Below are 14378 nucleotides of genomic sequence, written 5' to 3'. Positions count from 1 at the left end.
AGCCTAGGCTGATTTAATATTAAGGTTTTATTTAAAAATAAAAATCTCAAAATCTTTAAAAAAAATTTAATAATAAATGAGTAAAATTTTGCCTTATTTTTATTTTTATTTTTTTTGGGAAAACTCAATGGAATTTGTTTAATTTCTGGAAGCTGTATATAAGCAAACAAAGAAAAAAAAATTATAAAATTTACAAAATTTGCAAACGAAAACATTGTCAGAAACACAAGCATGACAGAAAAGTTGAGCTTTCATTCAAAAAATTAACCAGCAGTAAAAGAGCACCAATTCATCAGAAATAAGATTTTCTCATTGATAACAATTGCATTCAGAAATCCAACCAATACATGCGAAACAACAAAAATTGTCTTTCTCATGTCAAAACAGAAAGTAATAAATAATCAGGTCTTGTACATAGTCCTAATTTTTTTCTTTTATATAAAAATGGATAAACTACGACTTTATTGAAAAGAATACATTGTCTTAAATTTGTAGTTTGCAGTTCTTCACTAAATAAAACAAGAGATGTGATGTTGATAACTGTTAATTTGCTGTCAAGAAAAGCTTCGAATGCCTAATTGATATGGTTGTAGTGTATGTAGTCTTGACAGCTGAAAAATAATGAACATTTGGAAGCATTACCTTTGGATTCCCTCTCCTACTTCCACTCTTAGAAAATTGCCGATCTCCACGTCTGTGCCAACTTCTTTGGACAGATCCTTCAACAGTGACTTAAGATGATAAAAATATTTAACAAAAATTAGATCAATATTTTGAAAATCAAATTCAGAAACATAATTAAATGATAGACGGAAGACCGAATTGGAAAAATAAACTGTGTAGCAAGATGAGTTGACACAAGTATTGTTTAGTGCTAACAACAGAGTGATTTTTAGAGTACAATTACGAGAATTTACAAGTGTTGCTTTTACCTTTATATTGACACTGTCATTCACAACAAACTTCTGCTCCAATAACACAACTTCTTCAAAATACTTCCTTAAACGACCTTCTACCATCTTCTCAATAGCCATCTGAGATTTCCCAGAACTTTCCGCCTAAAATGAAAGATGACAGGTAAAGACTTCAAAGAAAGCTGATCAAATTAATATTCAAGAGGATTGAAGCAAAATCCTATAGAACACGATAATGAATAAAATCCACACATGATTTTGCAATACGTATTTAAAGTTGCATAATCATATCAATCATTCAAGGGAAATGGAACCAAAGAACATATCAAATATATTCCAATCCTAAAAGGAAAGCATCTTGTTTATACAAAGTTATCTCAATTTTAGGCCATGGCCACAACTCCAGCAAGGAACATTGTTTTTGGGTTTTTCAGAATTCTCACAACTTCATGAAACTTAGAAACCCTCTACTTGGACTATACCATGTGTCATCCCACTGTTAAAACTTGCTAAATCTAACAATCAAAGATGCTAGAGTAATTTCTTTTTCCTAAATGCCTTAAAAGCGAAGTCATACCCTTGGCCAGTAGGTTAATTACCTGAGTTTTCAGTATGTCACGCTCACTGTCTAATGCTGCAGAAGAAACACTTTCCTTAGACAAAAACAATGGCTTGGCAGCCACTATATGCATTGCCAATGACGAACCAACTCGGTGAATAGCATCCAGTGAAGCATTGCTGTCTTTTGCTTCTAATGTTAATATTCCAGCGATACGGCCCAAACCTGATGAAAATCATGCCATGAGGGGTCTTACCTATTTATTATACACCCATAACTTTTGCGGAGTACTTGTAGAAGCAGAAAAGCAACTATGACTTGAAAGAAAGGGGACCAGATATTAATTTGAACTAAATTTAACAAAATAGCATTAGGATAGAATATGATAAATACTACCAAATTCATAATCGATAAATAACCAAGAGAAAATAAAAACACCAATTTGTCAAGGATCTTTTAACTACTACTCAAAATGCGAGGATAAAATACAACTACTGCGAAATACAAATAAGAAAATCACATTTAACATGGCAAAACAATGAGATTTCTAATGTTTCAATGTAGAATAAAAAGCATCTCAAGTTGAATTGATAAACTGTAAATACAAACCCACGCACGAAGACACAGCACAATTGAACAGAAACATCAGGAGTATAGTTATTGAATCACAAGTAACTTTCTGAAGTATGAAACCATAAATTATCAATAATGTTAAATTTTGTGCAACATATTTGCAAGAAAAAAATTGGAAATACAAAACCACAACATCTATGTGGCACTTGAAGTTAACAGAAATTGCTTTTAAGAAAGCCAAAGTAAACCTTATCTATACATGAATTGCTTTTATGAAATTGAAATTTCCTTCCATGTGACTAAAATTTGAAACATATTAGCAGCACCTGGTTTTGGGCATGTATGAAGATAGGTGGAAACAACACCATGTGAAGATGTGGACAATGCAAAGCCTCTTCTCAGTTTTACATTCTCGCCAACCATCGCAGAAACTTCAGTAATTGCACTTTGCACTGTTGTTTCCCCACTAAATTTTGGATGATCTAAAACAATCTCCATATTCTGAAAGGAAGTTATAAAATTTACCATAATCATAATTATATCAAGCACAAGACACATTGGCTAATGTCATAACACCAATTGGGTGTTTAGTTCTGCTGTCTGCAACCAAGCACCATATGTAGACTAACTTTGGAAAAGGCATCGCTTTTTATTTACACAATATAATTGATAAATGGTATCCAATCATTAATTAAGAAAATATAATAACATTAATGGCAAAATGTTTATTTTAATTAGCCAAATTTGTTCAATTTGAGACAAACCCTCCAACAGAAATCCAAACTTCAAAAGGTTGAACTCACCTTATTCCAACTTATTCCAACCTAAACCAGACACCCTCAGGGAGCTTTAAGGAGTCAAGTGAAGAGAAATGCAAAATCAGATACATGAAAGTGAAGCAATGGTCTAGCAAAACTTTTCCAACCATTTAAGATTGAAGGCAATAAAGAAAGGAAGAGAATAAGAGTAGCAAGTAATTCATCAAATGGTAGATATTTAAGGAGAAGAAGAAAATATTAATTTCAACAAATACACCAAACCATGATAACAGAAAACAATACTTGTTCACAATGGTCTACAAGGTTTTAGGGTTTAGGGGGTCTACAAGGAAACATCACATAATAAAATAAAATTAAATTAAAAAAACCAAGGTAGTGCCAAAAAAGTTGACACTCTAAAACACTTAAGTATTCTAACATGTCATACCTCAAAATAGTCTGGATCAAAAGACAATGGTGTTTGAATCTTCTGGGTGGGGCTTTTGGATGACAAAGCTAGTCTTGCCAAGGATGAAGCCTGTGGTAATTAAACATAAACAGAAACTAAAAGATAATACAAACATAACAGTTGGTTAACTCATGCAAGTTTTGAAGATGCCGAACATTCAATTTGATAATGAAGCCAAAACCTTAAGATTTAGAAACATTACCAACCAGGTATTGAAATATCTCATTTCTTGCAACAAAGTCAGTCTCACAGTTAAGCTCAATAACAGCAACCTTATTCTCAGTTTGAGCAATTGCAAGTAGACCTTCTGCAGCAGTCCGTGAAGACTTCTTTGAAGCAAGCACCACTCCTCTCTTCCTCAAGTCCTTCTGAGCAGCCTCTGCATTACAAAATACATGTAAAAAACAAGGAAACCAAAGAAAACTTTACTTGAGCATAGTTTTGACGATAGCTTGCCAATATCCCAATTACAGGCAACAAGGGAAGATTTGACATCCTTTATCGGAGCACTGGTTCTTTCCCTCAACTGCTTGATAAGATTCATTTGCTCTGAAGCTGATACTTCACCACTAAACATTCTTACAAGCATCGAACCCATCAAATATGGTTTTCTAATCTCCCTAGATTCAACAATCTGCTGATCCATTCTAAATGCCCTACAGCAGTAGCTTTGCCTGACCTGCTTCCAAGCATCTAGTTCCTTGAGTTGCAATGCCAATGATCTTCTAAAACCTTGAAAACAAGACATCGTAAATCCAAGAAAAGCTCCTGCTAAGATTTTCAAATTTACCATTGCCTCAGTATTCTACATATGTAAATGTATACCGAAGAAACATTTCCAACTAGTTGGCCCATTTGGTTTTGGTATAATGTCAGAATCAGACATTATACAAATTTACCATAGGTCCATAGTCAAAAAAATAAAAATAAAAATAAAAAGGAAGAAGATTGCACACAGTAGAGTCTACGAAGTACCACATAGAATAAAAAAAAAAGGCACCAAAATAAAGATGATTTTGTTTAAGTGAAATGAATGAGTCCATAAGTCAACATTAAACATAGAACAGTGAGTAAAAAGGCAACAACATCGCACATAATAGCATTCAACCACATGAAATTTTTTACACAAATGTATAAATATATAATTTTGATCCTCTTTCAAGAGTATATACATTAAAAACAATCAAAATTTGATCTTTCGCTACAAATACAAGTAAACAATAACAAGATGCAATATGAAAGAAAAAAAGAAATCAATGCCATAAATCTAAAAGGTTAAGAAATGAAATCAAAATTATATCAAAGAATCAAATCAGAAGCATTGAACCACAAAATAATTAATTTAAAGAAGAATTAACAAAACAATGATGAAATAACACATAAAATGGAAAATTTGAATGAATTAGAGATTTGACCTTACGAAATTATCAGAAAAAAAAAACCTTGAGGGGAAGAACCTCTGGTCCTTCTTGGTGGGAGCTCTGGAAGGGAGAGCTTTGAGAACCAGAGAGAGAGAGAGAGAGAGAGAGAGAGAGAGTTGGGGTTTTGAGGGTTTTAGTGGAGCTCCGAATTCCACTAAACCCGACCCGTTAGCCTTTTGTAAGGACCTGAAATTATTTTATTTTTTGTTGAGAAAATATATTTTAATCACTTTCATAATTTGTCAACAGATAAAGATGCCGCAGGGCAGTTTTAATTTTTTTTTTTTTCTAATTAAATCAAGTATTTTCATATTTATTATAATTTTCTGTCAAATTACCAAGATGCACAACATAAAGAAATATACTTTTTTTTTAATTTTTTTATAAATTCGACATAATAGTCAAGAGCCTGTGTTAATAGTCAGAAATTGATTATTTGGTTATGGGATTTTGATATAGGAACAAATGTAATAGTACATGTATTTTTTTATTTTTTTAAAATTAATTAATTAAAAAGCATTTATTATCATTATTTTCATATTTTTGAGAAGGTAGACAAACTAATCACCTCAATTAAAGTTTGTAAGAGAAAGTTGATACTTCACCGTGTAACTTGGTATGGGAATAATTATCATCTTTTTAATGTGGAGGTGGTCTATCTTTGATTTTTAGATTTCTTTGTATAATAAAAATTGAAAATATAAATTTTTGATAAATTGACAATTTTTAATGTGTGTGTACTTCATTCTGGAATTTGTTGTTAAAAGGTTTCAAATTTATAAATTGAAAGAATTAAGATTCAATTTGCAAAAATTAATACTTAAAACTGGGAGAATATTAGGATAAGGTACAGGATTAATTTTTTCTTTAATAAAATAAACTAAAATCTTTTTGTTAATTAGTTTTTTTAATTTTACAAGTTTGAAAATATTCCAGAAGGCATTTCGACAGGGAATAAAGATGGATTGGATTATTCCTTAATCCCCATTTTATTTTGTTTTTGATATTCTAAATGAACAGAATGAATAAAAAGAAAGAAGGGGTGTTTTGGAGAAGAGTAACGTGGAGATTTAAATTAATGTGATATTTTTTCTTAAATTTGATATGTTTACTGATCATCCCATGAAGGATATATATTGATAGAGAAAAGATTATAGTTGTTATAATTAAAATTATTATAATATATATATACACACATTAAATAAATTTTATCCCCTTCCAAATTAATTGACAGTCATTTGGCATTTAGGTATTGATTGTTGTTGTTGTTTATTTTTATTTTTATTTTTATTTTATTAGTTTTTATGATTTATTGTTATGTAATAAAGATGTGTTTTTAAAGTGTGTTTTTTAACATGACTATTAACTTAGTGAGAGTCCTTAGATCACCCACGTCTTTTAGCCCCTTCCAATCTTCATATAGGCATTTGATATTTAGGCATTGGCTATTGTTTATTTATTTATTTATTGATGATTTATTTTTAATTAATAAAGTTGTATCTTTAGACTGTGTTTTCTTTGATATGATTACTAACTCAATGAAAACCCTTAGATCACCCGCATCCTTATTTTTATTGAATATTAATTTTTTTTTGGCCTTCTTTGATATGATTAGTAACTTAATGAGATCCGTTTGATCACCCATATCCTTATTTTTATTTAATTTGATAATATTTTATTTTGCCCGTTATTAGCGTTTAGAATTTTTATGTTTTAAAATACAATTTTTATTTTCCTCTCGGCGTCTTCCTCTTCGAAAGGGAGAGAGATCTTGGAGGCCAACCTTTAGGTATTGGTTTTTTCACCTTTTGTTTACAGAGCTTTTGGGATTTGAATTTTTTTTAATATATATATTTTTGTTTTATTTATTTATTTATTTTTGGACAATTGTTGGATTTTTAGGGTTTTCTTTTTTCAAAAGGAAAAGAGAGATCTCGATGTGCTCTGATGATGCTCGGCCAAATCCTGGAGACTAGTCCCCACCTTTTGCTAGAGGCAATACTTGCCCCTTGGTTTTCTCAATGGTGCTGCTACTGAGGCTAGTTCTCACACTATTTGTGCGGGCTGTCTGACTAGGAATCGATCCGTTCCTCCGCCAACCATGGTAAGAATCCATGATGGAAGTGCCTCTAGTGATTGGAGCAGGTGACCTTTTTCTGGCGAATTAATTCCAGATTTTTCTCAAATCGAATTGGAAGTACCTCTGGTGATCAGAGTAGGTGGACCTTTTTCCAGCCAACTGATTCTAGGTTTTCTCAAATTAAATAATAATACCTATACATCTTGAATTTCTCTATAAAAAAACTATGTGGTGTTCGACTTTTGCAAAATAAAGATAAAGGCTTTTTTTCTTATTTTATGACGTGTGGTTTTCCAAATTTGCAAAAAGAAAAAAACGGTTACCAAGCTATGAACTCACATGGGAAAAATCATCATTTTATTTAAAAACCAACTTATATGACATGAATATATATATACACACACACTTTAAGTTTATTAAGCTCTGCTAAAATTTCACTAAAAAAAAAAAAACTTAAATCCCAAAAAATCAAACAAAATCATGTTTATTTTTATGTCACGTGCATTGACGGTTTTCTCCTTTTTGCAAATATGGGAAACTAGGCATCATAGAATAAGAAAAAAAACCTCCGTCCTTATTTTGCAAAATTAAAAAACCACATGGTTTTTTTTTTTTTAGTTTTCCCTAAATTCATTGTTTTCCATTGTGCGCATTAAAAAAACAAGAATATTCCTTTTTACAATTAAAAAAAAAAAAACAGTTTCCTTTGAAACCTATATGCATGTGCTTCTTGTGCATTGGAAATTTTTATCATAGCTACTTGTTGTTCATGTCTTAAAAGTTTTTTTTATACATTCTTCTCCTTTCCCCTATTTAATAATTTGCATTAGTTTTTCCATCATTAACTATAAAGATTAGTAACACCATTATTTTTTGTTGTTTATATTTTCAGACTCTTACCACCTCTATTTGTTAGCCGGAGATTCTACTAAAGCTAGGTTTGCTGGAATCTCAACTTGTATAAAAGATGTAAATGTTTCATTTGTGTCATTTTGGGAGTTTGTTTTTGTATTCTATTATTTATCTTTGATAGGGGATTCTTTAAGTGGTAGTTGCACTTTTGGTGTTTTGGTCGAATGTCCTTCTGGCTAAATTGCCTTTGTTTTGTAAATTCTATAAGTTAAGACACCATCTACAATCGCTTTTAGTGGCAGTTCAACAATAATAGTGATTTTTCTTGAATATAGCAGTAATTTTCTTAGGAATTGTTGTCTGTGTTACTTCTTCAGTAGCTTGGATTAAATCTAAATTAATATTTGTTATAAATTTTGCTTGTTTGTCAAGTACTGTAATTTCCATGTCAGCATTTTTATCTTTAATTATCATTCACAATCTTAACATGTAAGAAAAAAAAATACGTTAATTAGTAAGCTAAGAGTTATACATATCAGTGTTTGCAACAATTATGTTAACTTTGGAAACCTTAACCATGTTCAAAGCAAGCGAAGTCACCATTATCTATTTCATTCATGCCTTTTTTTTTTTTTGCATATATTGCAAGAATAAAAGAACCAACCACTAGAAGTATCGATTTTCTCTACCCAAGCATCACATTTAAATAGTGTGTTCTAAGTAAAACAGGCAAATTGATAGTTTTAGTTCAACTGTATTAATTTCCTATAATGTATTTTGTTTTATGCTCTATTTAATTTGATAATTTTTTTTTTACTTAGACCAATTGTAGCAGGTGAAAATTCCAAAATCTGGGCAATTGTAACATACTTAGCTTCTTGAATTCTTTGTTTCATAGTTGGTACTTGATTTTGTAAAGATAGCAATTACACTGGTTGTTCTCCGGGGTCTTGTCTGCATTATTATTTCATAAATATTGTTTAACATAGTAGAGCAAGAATAGTAATAATATTTAATAGTTTAGCTTTTAATTAATTTCCTTACTATTCTTTTATTGCTTTTGTCTTAGGAATATCCAAATTGATATAGATCCTTGTGGCAGAAGTTGAAGCTAGATAAATTGTTCCTAATAAATAGTTAAAGAATGTTACTACTTTGTAACATTCATATGAATTTATTTTATTATTTTTATTTGACTTACCTAAGAATGCCTTTATAACTGTTCCAGCAAATAGAAGCACATGACTTGGTTGGATTTGAAGGAGTTCGTTGGCGTTTAATTGAGGAAAAGTGGCTTCCCATACTGTTATCATCAGCTCATCACCACTAATCCATGTTTGTTTTTTGTCCAAATATAACAAAACAAAATTGCCAAATCAGTATAAATTCATTTTAAATATTTACTATAGCATTTAAATAATGAAAATGGTGAAATATTCAATTGCAAATGTTAAAATTAATGTAAATGAATGATTTTTTTTTCTGTTACCTTGCTTCTTTTAAGAAAACATCTCTTTTCTCAACAATTTTTTCATATTTGATTACTTGAACACTTGATTTTGATCCAATGGGTATTAGATTTCCAATTGCATATGCATAATATATTCATACATTAGTTTATAGTCAAAAATAATATATTTAAGGTTTGTAGTAATAATTGTACCAAGTATTATTCATAATTTGCTTGTGATGTCATTTTTCCTCAATCTAGAAATTGAAAATAATATCGAAGGTAAGGAATAGGATCATTGGGTATCAATGTCAGCTGTGTAATGGAGTTAAAGAGGATAGCGAATTCTCTCGTGGTTGATAAATATCGGACATTCGGTCGAACTACTTGGAATTTAGAAATCTTGTACACTACACCTTCAATAAGTTTTTCTTGAAACTTTAGACAATTAGTATCTCTAATTTGAACATGTATTGCATCTCCCTAGCAATGATGCGTCCATTATATATTACAGTATATATGTACAACAATTTCTGTATATTAGTCTAAGCTATTAAATAAATATCTATATTTCAAAGAATATCTCTAAGTATTTGAGTATCAGTTGCCAAGAATCCAATAACAATAAATCTATTTGAAGTTGGGATATAACAATCCTATATCCTTATTACCCTAATCTTCAATAGTTGGTTTTGGCCAAGGACAGTGCTCTTGCACGCCTCAGCCTCTTATTACCCTATATCCTTATAACAATCCTATATCCAATCAAGTCACTATTACAGACGGTGTTAACAGAGTGATGATGTGGCACGCCGGCTCACCCAATTCAGTCCATGTCAGCTTTGTTGGAAAATCTTATTTGTTGTTGGAGCGGAAACGAGAACGGGATGATAGAAGACTGGGGCGTGCAAGAGCACTGTCCTTAAGAACAAATTCGCCCTCCTTTTTGCAGTGCGACAAGAAACTCAGATGGCGTTGTTCTCCAGGATTCAACAGTCAAATTCTAGCAGTGCAAAAAGAAAAAAAAACGGTTACCAAGCTATGAACTCACATGGGAAAAATCATCATTTTATTTAAAAACCAACTTATATGACATGAATATATATATAATCACAAGGCATAAATTGATAGCACTTAAATAGTGAAATACAAACTAAAATTGCTGACAAAACACATTAGATACAGATCTCCAGCATATGCAACATCTAGCAGTGTTTGTAAATAGTTTCTAAGTCAACATAGCACTAGATATACATGTGATTGCCTTAAAAAAAACAAAAAAACCAAAAACAAGAGAAAATCAACTGGCTTATGTAATGCTCCTACAACGTGTACAACCTCCCCAGAAGTAGTCTTTCTGTTCATGCACACATTTAGATAGCTCTTTCTTTATCAATAGCAGTGTCGGCTCTTGGAGGCATATTTCTTTGTATTTTGGCCATATTTGTAGTCTGAGATAAATCTTTCATATATCTTGATGGAATTTGTTTCCCTAGTAGTCTTTGTCGATGTGTAGTTTAATTTTCATAAATAACTCCACTGATATAGCTTTTTTTGGAAATTTATAATCTGAGAAGAGCCCTACATAACAAACACAAATAATATAACTGAATTAAACAAACAATCATCATGGCTATGGAAAAAGAATAAATAGGATATATATATATATATTAATTTTCTTTATATAAAACATATATATATATTGTTGAATATATAAGAAATATTTTTATTTATTCATTTATTTATTTATTTATTATTATTATTGCCACAGATGAAAAGATAAATAGGATATTTGATTATCATCAAAGCAAAGAATAAACCAATGAGAATAATTTATAAAAATATATAAAGAAATGCAGTTTTGAGGTAATATATAACATACCACCAATCAAAACATTTCCAATAAAATGTGAAATGTGTCTATTAATCAACGGTCAAGATCATTAGACAGTTCACACGTGCATAACCATATCCTTGATAAGCCCGGCCAAAACACACGTGCGACCTAAGCTCCACGAGAGAGATCGAGAGCTCGGAGAAGAAGGAGAGAGCTAGAGATGAAGATCTATCACATCCCATGCCTCGAGGACAACTACGCTTATCTGTAAACCCTAATCCTCGATTCTCCGAATTCTCATCTTCGATCTCCGCTGAACCCTAACCTCTTTGATTTCCACATCCTTGATTGCAGGATCGTTGATGAAGCAACCCGTGAGGCCGCTGCCGTTGATCCCGTGGAGCCGGAAAAGGTCATTCGTGCCGCCGATGAGGCCGGCGCCGATATCAAGCTCGTTCTCACCACTCACCGTCACTGGTTCAGCTCCTTCGTTCACTCTTGTTCTCTTTGATTTGGTTAGGGTTTGATGATATGGAGTTCTTGATTTTTTTTTTTTTTTTGGGTATAGGGATCATGCGGGTGGGAACAATAAGATGAAACAGTTGGTGCCAGGGATCAAGGTTTGCGGTGGATCGCTTGACAATGTTGAAGGATGTGATACTAAGGTGGAAAATGGGGACAGGTTCTCTTTGGGGGCCGATGTGAACATTCTGGCTCTCCACACTCCTTGGTATATAAATCTTGTTCCTTTTTTTACTAGAGAATTTTGTTGGATTATCTTATGATTCTCTGTTAAATCTTTTGTTAACTTGCATAATTTTTTTTTGTTAGTAATAATAATCATGCATGCTTGAAACTTGAAATTTGGGAAGGTTTCAATTGGAAAAGCCTAAAATGTTATTAGAATAACAAGTCTACCAACAAGATATGACCTACCTTTTACCTTTTCCTGTCATTTTGAGGATGTATCTTATTGATACTTTAAAATTTTGGAGTTATGGTTGGTGGATGAGGATGTGGTTATATTTTAATTTCAACTTTAGAAGCCTTGCTTGTGTCTGTTGTTGCTCGATGATGTTTACTATCTGCTTGTTGACTTTCATCAATTAATGCTGATCATTATTCACCTATGCACTCTGAAAGATTCAGGGTTATATAGATTTAAAGCCATTTGCCATGAGCAATATAGGCCATAATTGGCTATGCTCTTTTCAAGGTTATAGATTTAAAGCCATTTGCCATGAGCGATGCCGTAATTGCCATGAACAAATTTTTTTTATTCTTTTTTGGTAAATACACCAGATTTATTTCTAAATTATTCGTCCTCATTTAAATATTTCCTTGTAGGTAGTAGAAACTATTCTTGTCGACTTTTGTGCTAGTTCTGTTTACTGTTATTAGTGTTAATGCCATAAATGCTGGCAATATTGAGCAATATATTTTTAGCTTGAAACTTTCTACTAATTTTCAAATTTGCTTGAGAAAAGAATACTTTGGGAAAGAACATTACTCCATATCAAAGAATCAGTAAACTTATCATGTAATTCTGAAGATCAATCATGCTTGTTTCTTCTTCCTTGGCTTTCAAAGTAGTGTATTTAAATGTCTAACCTGAATGGTGTAGGACTAGGATTAGAACATGATATTCTTATTGAAATAATTGTTCCTTTTACTACCTGTCACATGGTATGTGGATGTGGGAAGGGATTTGCTTTTTTGATCAATTAATGCCATCCTTTCTTTTTCCAGTCACACCAAAGGTCACATAAGTTATTTTGTGACCGGCAAATCAGAAGAGATTCCAGCTGTTTTTACTGGGGACACATTGGTTAGTGGAACTTGCTGCCTTAGCCCTGCCATTCAGTGTTCAGATATTTTTCATGAACAATTCTCTGATATTTTTCATAAACGATTCTCCATGTTCTCTACCTCAGTTTATAGCTGGCTGTGGGAAGTTTTTTGAAGGCACCCCAGAGCAGATGTATGAATCACTCTGTGTCACATTGGGTTCCTTGCCAAGGCCAACTCGTGTGTTCTGTGGCCATGAGGTTGGGTAGTTCTTAACCTATTTATAGCATCTATGTTTTATAACTTATCACATCAAATTGCATGTCAAATGATTTATTTATTTACTGAATGATCACAACCTAGGTATGCTTAATATTTGTTATTCAGCAACAACCTCTAGTTGTAGATATACCTACTTACACATAAAATTTTTGGTGGGGCAAATTCCCTTATGCCTAATTTTTTAATCACCATCAAAATAAGAATCTTTTTGTGCAAAACCTGAAGAAAAGGTTTAAATGTGTCCGTGTTATGTTGATATGTCCGCCTAATCACGTCATTGACTTATCTGCTTGAGTTTGACACACACTCTTCATTTGAACCATATTTGATATTTTACTGCTATGCTTGTTGTCTCTCTTCCAGCTTTCTGTGAACAATGATAAATTGTATATATTTTTCTCTAGTATACAGAAAAGAACTTGCGCTTCGCATTGACTGTTGAACCAGAGAATGAGAAAATCTCACAGAAGCTTTCATGGGCGCAGCAGCAACGTCAGGCGAACTTACCTACTGTTCCTTCTACCATTGATGAAGAGTTTGAAATCAACCCCTTCATGCGTGTTGAATTACCAGAAATACAGGTATTCCCATCTTCTAGTTTTATCATTCAGAGAATGTCAGGATAATACTTTTTTTGGTGCTGCAGGCTAAAGTAGGATGTCACTCACCAACTGAAGCAATCATGGAAATGAGGAGGATGAAAGATAATTGGAGAGGCTAATAGATGCAAATCCTCTCCTGTTGTGTTTTATTGACTATCTAATGTGTTGTAAGTGTGGCCCTGTTTGTTGATACATGTCAATAATCACTTGTGTTCCTGCTTTAGTTAGAATGGGAGGGAAAGCAGACTTGCAACATGAAGGTCAGTGACTATGTTGCCAATCTTATTTGATAATAACATTAGAAGTATCTAAAGAAAATTATCAAATTGCTCCCTATAACACTTTTGAATGTTGAATTTGGTTTGCCTGTATTGATTTGATTTTTTTTTTTTGTAGCTAATATTAACAAACAAATATTGTTTTAAACAAAAGATTTTGTTGAACAAAGGATTTATTTTAGGTTTGAGGATTTCATTTTTTCGATATATATATATATATATATATTAAACATGTACTCTTTTTTTTTATTTTTATCTGTTACAAATCAAAATCAAACTCTTTTGTTTCTTTTTATTTATCACAAATTCATTTTTTTTTATCTTTTATTTTTTTAAAATTACTCTTATTATTCTTGACATTATTATTACATTCTATTCAACAAAAATTAAATAATTTTTGAACTGAAGACAAATAAAAACCCTTTTATTGGAATTAAATAACAATAACTTTTAAAACTGACAGATAATTGAAACTGAAATTCGATTAACAAAACATATAAACAAAAACAGTTAAA

At 31.7% G+C, this 14378-nt stretch overlaps 2 protein-coding genes across 2 annotated transcripts; one reads left to right on the top strand and one right to left on the bottom strand.

Moving 5' to 3' along the window:
- Window positions 1-328: 328 nt before the first annotated feature.
- Window positions 329-4774, bottom strand: LOC120273591 (elongation factor Ts, mitochondrial-like). Its single transcript, XM_039280252.1, has 8 exons — window positions 4716-4774; window positions 3730-4041; window positions 3480-3652; window positions 3253-3342; window positions 2373-2547; window positions 1514-1698; window positions 933-1058; window positions 329-731 (listed from the first exon to the last, which is right to left on the bottom strand). The coding sequence occupies exons 2-8, from the start codon at window positions 4019-4021 to the stop codon at window positions 639-641; spliced, it is 1134 nt and encodes a 377-aa protein (XP_039136186.1). The 5' UTR covers window positions 4022-4041; window positions 4716-4774; the 3' UTR covers window positions 329-638.
- Window positions 4775-11023: 6249 nt separating this feature from the next.
- Window positions 11024-13924, top strand: LOC120273592 (hydroxyacylglutathione hydrolase cytoplasmic). The gene is made up of 7 exons (XM_039280253.1): window positions 11024-11180; window positions 11268-11390; window positions 11482-11643; window positions 12663-12741; window positions 12848-12961; window positions 13388-13564; window positions 13630-13924. The coding sequence occupies exons 1-7, from the start codon at window positions 11134-11136 to the stop codon at window positions 13702-13704; spliced, it is 777 nt and encodes a 258-aa protein (XP_039136187.1). The 5' UTR covers window positions 11024-11133; the 3' UTR covers window positions 13705-13924.
- The last annotated feature ends 454 nt before the right edge of the window (window positions 13925-14378 follow it).

The sequence above is a fragment of the Dioscorea cayenensis genome, chromosome 12 (assembly GCF_009730915.1).
Source record: "Dioscorea cayenensis subsp. rotundata cultivar TDr96_F1 chromosome 12, TDr96_F1_v2_PseudoChromosome.rev07_lg8_w22 25.fasta, whole genome shotgun sequence".
In the NCBI taxonomy this organism is placed as follows: Eukaryota; Viridiplantae; Streptophyta; class Magnoliopsida; order Dioscoreales; family Dioscoreaceae; genus Dioscorea; species Dioscorea cayenensis.
The sequence above is the reverse complement of the archived record's forward strand: the minus strand, read 5'-3'. Positions and strand labels throughout refer to the sequence as shown.